Raw genomic sequence first — 9,632 nt, 5'->3', positions numbered from 1 at the left:
TCAGAATCCTTAAATAAGTCTGATGATGATAAACATTTTAATTAGCAAACAGTACTTAAGCACACTTTCTTCCAGACTCCTGAGAGCAACACACACACAAAGTCAATTTCTACCTTGAAATGATGGGACAGAAGATCAGAAGTGACTAATTATTGTCACGGCAAAGACCCTCAGTAGCTGCAGGCATTGTCGCCTCTACAGAACTGCTCTTTTAGTGGCTCTTCCAGGTCTTTATATGCAGTAGGGGAGACTTTTCTTGGTCTATATTACAAGAGCTAGGCATTATTTATGAAGAGCAGCACTTTGTGAGGAAAAGTCAAAGCCTTGAGGTGAAACTGGACACAGGCAGGAGCAGTAAAACTACTTCTGTTGAGAAACAACATTCTTACCATGTGTCCATAACATAGAACAAAAACATGAACAATGCTGTAAAATGTTAGGCTCCTATGGCCTGTGGTTTAGTTACAATTGCACGGTTGATTGTCTAGAAGGGGCGAGGCTTGTGGCGCAGGCGTCAGTCGTAGGCCCGGGTTCTGCACTGTATAACGTGCTAAAGCTTGCCTGGATTGTCGAGTGCAAATAGATGGACCTTCACGCGCTCATCCTCGGACGGCACGAGGCCCGGTGGGAGAGTACCCAGAAAATAAATAATTTCGAGACTATACCTGCCAGCAGGAGGCGCAAATCATCATTTGGCCATCATTCCCTACAGAACCTCGTCTATGGCCTGGCTGTGAAGCACACACACATCGCACACTTTTGCCATCATGTGCCCCTCACTCTACCTTTGAAGTCGAACACAAGTAGAACCCAACCAGAATAGCAATCACCCCCCTATTGTATTGCACCAAACTATAAAGATGTTTGAGAAACTATGTACCCTGAACCATAGAAGTATCTCTGATAACCATTTGCCACTGCAGCTCTGCAAATATATTAGCTAGGAAGGTAGAGGCCAAAGTATTTGGTGGATCCAAAATTTTCTCTTATCCTGTTAATTTGTTTTAAGCTACCCTAAGGCAGCCAAGCCACCCTCACAACTCTCGTTTAGCAGGCGGCATTGTCCTGATGCAACTGTCTGAGAGGATGAGGTCGCTGTTCAGGTTGTGGTGCTCCATAAACTCAGAGGTCTCTTCCACAATCTGGCCTGGGATGCGGAAGTCAACAGGTGTGGGCTCCTGTGCCGCCGGCTCACGACCCGCAGGTGCCGAGGCCCGCCAGTTCTCCACCTTAGGGCTGGATGTGCCAAGGGAGCCACGGTCTTCCTGGCCGCAGCCCGTGCTTTGGAGGAACTGCAAGAAGTTCTCCTCGATGGAGGCCTCCCGGCTGGGGAGGCCATCCTCCTCACTGGGGCCTCCGTGTTTGAAGAGGCAGGCCAGGTGCTTGCCCAGCTCCTGCCGGATCTGCCGGTTCAGGCAGCCATAGAAGAACGGGTTCGAGGTGAAGCAGAAGTAGCCAATCCAGGTGACCACCTCTTCTAATTGGGCTAGTGAAGCCGGTGGGGCAGATGCCAGCCCAGAGTACAAGTGGAAGGAAAAGTAGGGCAGCCAGCAGCAGAGGAACTGGCCGCCCACAGCCAGCAGCACCACGGCCGCTTTGCCGCCGCTGAAGGTCCTCTGCGGGGTGTTGCGGGCCCCCCCCCCAGAGCTCGCCACCATGGTGGAGCGGCTGCTAAGCGACTCGGAGCGCTGCCGCGGCGTGTCCACCCAGGTGGGCAGTGGCCCATGCTGCATGGCAGCCACCCGCGCCACCTTGAACATGTTGCAATATACCACCAGGATGATGAGCACTGGGCACAGGAAGTAGAGCAGAGTGAAGAGGACCATGAAGATGGTGCGGTTGGAGCCGCCGGTCCAATGTAGGGAGCAGTGCACGCGGCTGGGAGCTGGAGCTGATGTGGGTGACGGGGCCGTCCCAGGGCCCTGGAAGGCCCAACCCAACAGGGGGAGGGCTGACATTACGATGGCTTTGATCCAGATGCCCACCAGCACTGAGGCCACCAGCCCGAGCGTCATCTTCACCTCATAGCGCATGGGGTGCACCACGTAGTAGTAACGCTCGACGTTGATGGCAGAGATGGAGAGAATGGCAGCGCTCACCAGGCACACACTCAGGCAAAGGTAACTCCGGCAGAGGGCCTCGCTGGCAAAGGCCCGGTCCGAGAGCATGCCGAGGGGCATCAGGACCAGCGCAGCCAGCAGGTCCACCAAGCACAGGTGGAACACGAAGGCAAACTTACGCAGCTGTGGCGTCTTGACAATGACCACCATGACGGCCACATTGCCCACCACGGCTAGCAGGTCCATGAGGAGCATTGCAAAGAGGGCTAAGGACTGGGCGAGAGCCCCTCCCTGGGGCTCCACAGCCCCTGACGCATTGGGTGGTGGGAATGTGGGGTGCTGGGGGCCAGCATGGGAGGGGCTCCACGAGGAGAGAGCGACAGGCTCCATGGGAAGGCGGGGCGAAGCGAGCGGGAGCTGCCTCTCACGGGCCCATCATCCATGCTGCCCGGCCAGTGGGCGGGACCAGAGGCGGGATGGCCTCCAAAGCCAAGGTCAGGTGTGTGCAGAGAGGGTAGCGCAGCAGATATGGACTCGCAGAGCCAGGCTGGGCCTCAGGCTGAGCTTCAGCCGGAATGTCCAAAGCGATGCAGTGCCCAGGAGAGGCAGCTCATCCAGTGAATCAAGGTAGAGCGACTGCAGAACAGCTGATCTAGGAGAGACAGAGAGTGTGACACACATTGGAAAAAGCAAACAGAACCATCTGACACCACAGCACAGGAAGACAACATCGCTCATATACTGTATGTCTTTGTCCCATGCCATGTCAGCAACCAGCACTAACACTGTAAACCCGTTACCATGCTGACGAACTGCAAGGATGGACCTAGGAATTCTGGCCCCCCGACAAAATGTCAACTTGAGCCGCCCCACACAATTTTACGTATTCAAGTACATGAAGAGCTGGGCCCCCTGAATCTGCAAGGGGATCCGTGTCCCCCCCACATCGCTGACCTATTATTATCAGTTCATAATTGATAACTTTAGACTGGTATTTTAGGTAGCCAGTGCTAATCCGTTTCTACAAAAGCCACAGAGCAGGATGCTTGCATAGGCACTGAAGCTCTGCCATGTATTCCAGTGAGCAGGATGCCTGCATAGCTGTTTAGGCTGACGCTCTGTCATGCATTACAGTGAGCAGGATGCCTGCATAGCTGTTTAGGCTGATGCTCTGCCATGTATTCCAGTGAGCAGGATGCCTGCATAGCTGTTTAGGCTGATGCTCTGCCATGTATTCCAGTGAGCAGGATGCCTGCATAGCTGTTTAGGCTGATGCTCTGCCATGTATTCCAGTGAGCAGGATCCCTGCATAGCTGTTTAGGCTGATGCTCTGCCATGTATTCCAGTGAGCAGGATGCCTGCATAGCTGTTTAGGCTGATGCTCTGCCATGTATTCCAGTGAGCAGGATGCCTGCATACAGTAGCTGTTTAGGCTGATGCTCTGCCATGTATTCCAGTGAGCAGGATGCCTGCATACTGTAGCTGTTTAGGCTGATGCTCTGCCATGTATTCCAGTGAGCAGGATGCCTGCATAGCTGTTTAGGCTGATGCTCTGCCATGTATTCCAGTGAGCAGGATGCCTGCATAGCTGTTTAGGCTGATGCTCTGCCATGTATTCCAGCTGGAGAACGTGTGTAGGTCACCTTATAATGGGAAGCAAGCCCTTCCCTCTCCTGTGCAGTTAGCGATGCTATCAGGGGCTTCACACGCCCTGATTACCGAAACCTGCAAGACAAAGAGGTGGAGCCCAATGCAGACCACACACTGGTGTACATGTGCCCTGGGAAATCGACTCAACCGTGAAACCTTACATGTATTACGTTATGTAATACATTAATTTCATTCTTGCATTAAACTTAATATTGCATTAAAGTTAATATTGTGATTTTTTTTTGTTTGTATATGCCCAGCTACTAACAATTTCATTTCAGGAGCAAGGTAGGATTTAGTAACAAAATTGCTGGCGGAGTGTCTGTCATGACCTATGAAATATGCACCTTTCTTCGGTGAGGTTTTTACACTGTAACTTGTTTGATGATGTCACTGGAGCGGTGGATTGCAGCTCAGCAGGCTAAACTTTGGTGCCTGTGATCGGAAGGTCAGCCCCCAAAATGTGCTAGGCCAAATAAGTGGCCTGACCCTTCACTTGGATGACAAGCTTCACTTTAAGCTTACATGTGTGTGTGTCTATATCTCGAAGGAAAGCATGATGGGATGCATGAAAAGACACATTTAAGTGTCCCTGTACTGGTGAAAATAGCAAATACAGGATCATTTCATTTCAATGCTGCTCAAAGTAATATAATCCAGCAGTAATAGCTGTATCCTAAATCCTAACCCTAAACCTAACCTATAATCCTAACCGTAACCTATAATCCTAACCCATAATCCTAACCGTAAACCTAACCTATAATCCTAACCGTAACCTATAATCCTAACCCATAATCCTAACCGTAAACCTAACCTATAATCCTAACCCTAACCTATAATCCTAACCCATAATCCTAACCATAATCTATAATCCTAACCCATAATACTAACCCTAACCTTAATCCTAACCCTAACCAATAATCTTAACCATAATCATAAACCCTGACCCTAAAGACCCTGCAAAGTCAGGCAAATATAAACCACTGAGCAAAATTGTGCTAAAGAAATTAAATGTTATTGATAGGCCATGCTAAAGTACATAAAGTATGTGGTTATATTTGTTGCCATACAGAGATTCATGGCCTTCAGGGGCTGAGATGCTTGGTAACTTGTGTTACCCCTATTTATTGCTGCGACTCTGTAATATCTTGCCACACTGGAAATGAGACAGCCTGCTGCCCCAGTCTGCTTCTGCTTATACTGAGATGCTACTGAGGGGCCTGATTATCTCTATCAGGTGTGTTATATTAGTGCTGCTCTTAAGCTCTGCGGTCTGGTACATGTCCAGGAGCAGGGTTGGGCTGCTCTGTTGTATGAAACCCAGCTACATTGCCATCTTTCCTCAAACACCCTGCAAACAGAGATGATTAGTCCTGCACCAGAAAGCAAAAATCCGGACCCAGATTTTGTTTCAACCAACCAGCTGAGTACTCTGTTACTGTGATTCTTTATACTCAACTGGTTAGTTGAAACGAAATCTTGGTCTGGATTTTTACTTTCAGGATCTGAACTTTCCACCTCTGCCTGCTTACTGCATACACTGCTGTCGTTTCTTCCCAGAACTACAGTCACCTTACTGATGAGTCACTTTTGTAAAGGGAACCTATGAGTTTTGAGTTGGGGCGGGTTCTGGAATTTGAGACGGTAGAGGTGCCGGTTTGGGGTTCAGGGGGGGTTCTGGAATTTGAGACGGTAGAGGTGCCGGTTTGGGGTTCGGGGCGGGTTCTGGAATTTGAGACGGTAGAGGTGCCGGTTTTGGGTTTGGGGCGGGTTCTGGAATTTGAGACGGTAGAGGTACCGGTTTGGGGTTCAGCTTGCCGCATTATTGGCAACTGGTGTGCCGAATCTGAAAGGAAGGAACCCAGGAGCAGCCTGAAGACACAGATGACCTGAGACAAGCAACAAAGACAGCAGCAGTAGGGAAAGGAGAAGAGCACTGGGGGAAATTATACATTTTTCTCTTTTACTCGTTTATGGACAGGAAAGGGAAACTTCAGTGGTATGGGATCAGACCCAGGCTCAGTGTGTGGAACCCTGGCAGTGACTGACAGCACGTGAGATGGCCTCACACTGCCCGTCACCAAACACTTCTTCTCAAACCACAGCTTCTCCGTTTGCTCGAAGGTGTCATAGCAGAGCATCCGCATATGATGTGTTTTCATGTCTCTTAGACTGATAGACCTCAGACCCAGATGCTACTTCCTACAGCATAAAAACTGTCATGGCATCTATGCCCTCCACTGCCAAACCTCCGCATGTTGCATCTGAGTTCCCTAATGGGTTGAACCCAAACGCTTCTCTTGAAGAAGACATAAGGTGTGCCCCTAGTACAGGGGTAGGCAGCCCTGTTCCTGGAGTGCCGGTACCCAGCAGGTTTTTCATCCTACCGGGTCTCTGATGAACCACATCAGGGCTGCCTATCCCTGCCCTAGTATAATCAGCTAATTCAGCTGCTTTGAGATATATCTATTTTATGTATATCTATTTTAACAGAACATCATCAATCCATTCATCCTTCTTCTCACTGCTTATTCCTGTCAGGGTCACGAGCAAAGAGAACAGTAATACACTAATTACTAAAAACTAATTTGCATTTATAAAAAAAACTCATTGATGAATAAACATGGTGGAATCACTCAGAGGCTGACAGATTAATTTCGTATTCTGGACCTGCAGGTGGCATAGCGGTTAAGGGTACAGTGCTGTGGCCAAAAAAGCTTTTAAAGTTTCTTTCATAATGGAAAGCAGAGTACGTGTAGATAGGCGTGACATATTTATGAGGTTGTTTGAACTTTGCAAAAACAAGTAAATGCTAATGAAAAAAGCATGATGTTAAAAGTCATCGCAAGAAATGAAATGTTACGGATTCATCTAATTCAATGCATTTACCAGGAAAATAAAGAATTAAGCATATTAATAAAAGGTACTTCAGATTCCAGTCTGGGGTGTGCTGTTGTATCCTTTAGAAAGATACTTAACATCAGTTTTCCTTAGCAGGGGGACTACCTGAATAAACAAGCAAGAATATTAATCTGACTTGAATAAAAGGATTCACCGTGGTAATGGCAGAAGGGGTCTTCTGATGCGGGGGGGGGGGGGGGGGAGGGGTGCAGGAAAAGGGACAAGCGGGGATCACCGGCAGGTCACCGCTGTTATACCCCTGCCATGTGTCGCCTGTAAAACTGCAAGCTGTAAGGCTGCTGTTGAGAGAAATGTCAGCTAAGCAACTACATAACATAAATAATGGTAAAGGGGGATTTCGAGACAGAAGCATTCCAGTTCTGTGACCTGTGAAAGGCCTGAATGTCAACACCTGAGTGCGTAGCCCCGCCTACTCCGCCAACACCTGAGTGCGTAGCCCCGCCTACTCCATCAACACCTGAGTGCGTAGCCCCACCTACTCCGCCAACACCTGAGTGTGTAGCCCCGCCTACTCCATCAACACCTGAGTGTGTAGCCCTGCCTACTCTGTCAACACCTCATGCATAGCCCCGCCTACTCTGTCAACTTCTGAGTGTGTAGCCCTGCCTATTCTGTCAACACCTTATGCGTAGCCCCGCCTACTCTGTTAACACCTTATGCGTAGCTCCGCCTACTCTGTCAACAGCTGAGTGCGTAGCTCCGCCTACTCTGTCAACAGCTGAGTGCGTAGCTCCGCCTACTCTGTCCTCCCCTCTGTTTACCCATCAACTTTGCCTGGCCCTTTGGACTCCATGAAGTTGTCCATGGTGTGTCCAGCCAGACCGAGAACCTGGCAGAGAAGAGAATCTGTTTAACTTGCTGGTTGAGTCGCAGTCTACATTTTTTAGATACCTAGCAGAGTGATTTACACAACATATGCGTTTGGCCAGTTTTACAACCAAATGCATTTTGCTAAAACTTGGACTCGGACCCTTGCTTTCATATATGAGACTGTTGCCTTCAGCCTCGTCTCGTTGGAGGTACCCAAGAACGCTGACGGCATACACCGCCATCATTCTTCATCATGTCAACATTCTGTAATTCCAGGTGCTTTCTGGTCAGAGCTCTTGGACACGGCCTTGCATAAGCACAGCGTTTTCGATTCTGACAAGTTAATGCTCCTCTGCCATCATCCGAAGTCTCAGGGACTCCATTTCTCGAGCTGCTGCAATTGGCATTCCGGAAAGAAAGCTCAGGTAACCTCTCGCTTAGCGTCCGGCGAACCTGAGATGGCATTCCGCCACCGATTAACAGATTTGAGAATGCCAGAGGTGTCTCAGCGGCTTTGCTCAGTCGTGGCTAATAGCGGCCATGTCATAGCCGGCATACCTGCGCTTATGGTGTCAGCGGGCAGGGAGGCAGCTTCGCTGTGGCTGTCATACACGCTCAGGATGTGGCCGCTTACCCACCGGCAGAGTAATCATTTCTGCCTCCAGAGTCCCGGACACTGTGGGCAGAGCAGCCAAGTGGGCATTTAGCAAACCTACTCGTCCATGCGAGCCCCCCCCCCCGCAGCACAAGTCTGCCACTGCATCCGAGAGCCAGTCACCCCACACAAATAAACACGCACCCCCCTGCCCTGCCGGCACGCAACCCTGCCGGATTGCATCTGGGGCACTCCCAAAGCACTTCCTCCCGTCTGATCTGCAGTCTGCCACACACACACACACACACGCATGCAGAAACACACGTCTGCACACCTGCTGACACACACGCGCGATCGCAGACCTCCGGCTCCCAGTCTCCTGACAGCCGACGGCCCTGTGTGCTCAATTCTGTCACGGAGGCTGCCTCTGATCCACCGCTTGTCTCGCGTGGCTGTGTAGAGGCAGTGAGCGAGCAGCGATAGGACGATCCCCTACCTGCATCCAGAGGCAGCTGGCCGGGCACCTGCTCCGCCGTCGAGCCGAACAGCAGCATGGAATGGGAGCTCCACAGTCGTCTCTCTGCCTGGCCCTGCCACCCCCCCCTCCCGCCCCCCCAGCACGTGCTCACGCCCCCAGCCCCACCCCTCAGCACCACGGGTAGAGCCGGGTTCTCGCGAAAAGGCCGCCGCGACAGCACCGGGGAGCGGAGAGGGGGACGCAGCCACCGTGGATGGACGAGGAGGGAGAGAGAGCGGGAGAGCGAGGGATAGAGATGGAGAGAGGCTGCTCTCCTGCCGCCTGCAAGCCGCACGCATGCACGCGCGCACACACACACACACACACACGCCAGCGCGCGCTGGAACCCTCACACATGTACAGCCCGACTGTAGAGAGGAGCTGAGAAGACAGGCATGGGGGGAAGGGAGGGGGGGTGGCTCCACCCGGCATTGCGGCTTCATCTGGGTCCTAGTGCCCCTGGGCTCATGGCAGCCTCCCTTGGCCATCAGCACACCCCTCCCCCGCTGAGCCTCACAGTCTTTGCTAAAGGTCATGTCGGTCCTCTCCAAGCATGAGAATGGAGGATAGGGGATATATATTCCCCATCACTTCATCTGGCGTCGTAGTGGCACTGCCCGCAGCCGTGGGGAGCTTAAGGAGCCGATTGCCCCCAAAGCCCTCACACAGGGCTAGATTGCACGTACCGAGGAGAATAAAAATAATAAGTTAAAACTTCAGGAAAGCTGCAACACAAGGCCAGCATTGTGAAACCACCGGCTGCCATCACTAGACCAGCAACCTCTGGAACATCCTGGTGTTGTGGCTGACTTGTTAAGGGTCGTTCTATCTAACAGACCGTGTGACATTCATTTCCTCAAAGCGAGTAAAGGGTCACGCTTCATGTGTGTTCCCTGGGACTTGATACAACAACCTTGGCATCATAAGCACGATGCTCCACATGGCGACCTACAGGAGACTGGGGAAATAGGTGAGATCATCTTTGGCCCAGCTGTTCCTGACGGCTTATAGGACTCTGTGACATCTATGAACTGGGTGGACTATTAGAAAACTGCTACATCAAGATCAAAGGTTACTG

At 51.1% G+C, this 9,632-nt stretch overlaps 1 protein-coding gene across 5 annotated transcripts; it reads right to left on the bottom strand.

The window, feature by feature from the left end:
• Positions 1 to 8,631, bottom strand: gpr61 (G protein-coupled receptor 61). 5 transcript variants are annotated; one of them, XM_072713319.1, is made up of 4 exons: positions 8,534 to 8,631; positions 8,001 to 8,118; positions 3,704 to 3,785; positions 1 to 2,712 (listed from the first exon to the last, which is right to left on the bottom strand). In XM_072713319.1, the coding sequence occupies exon 4, from the start codon at positions 2,448 to 2,450 to the stop codon at positions 1,035 to 1,037; it is 1,416 nt and encodes a 471-aa protein (XP_072569420.1). In that variant the 5' UTR covers positions 2,451 to 2,712; positions 3,704 to 3,785; positions 8,001 to 8,118; positions 8,534 to 8,631; the 3' UTR covers positions 1 to 1,034. The 5 variants fall into 5 exon arrangements, with proteins under 5 accessions (XP_072569420.1, XP_023649216.2, XP_072569422.1 ...); XM_023793448.2 differs by lacking the exon at positions 3,704 to 3,785; XM_072713321.1 differs by lacking the exon at positions 8,001 to 8,118.
• Between the last annotated feature and the right edge of the window lie 1,001 nt (positions 8,632 to 9,632).

This window comes from Paramormyrops kingsleyae, chromosome 6 (assembly GCF_048594095.1).
Source record: "Paramormyrops kingsleyae isolate MSU_618 chromosome 6, PKINGS_0.4, whole genome shotgun sequence".
NCBI lineage: Eukaryota > Metazoa > Chordata > Actinopteri > Osteoglossiformes > Mormyridae > Paramormyrops > Paramormyrops kingsleyae.
Note: the sequence above shows the minus strand (reverse complement) of the source record. Positions and strands in the feature narration are given on the sequence as shown.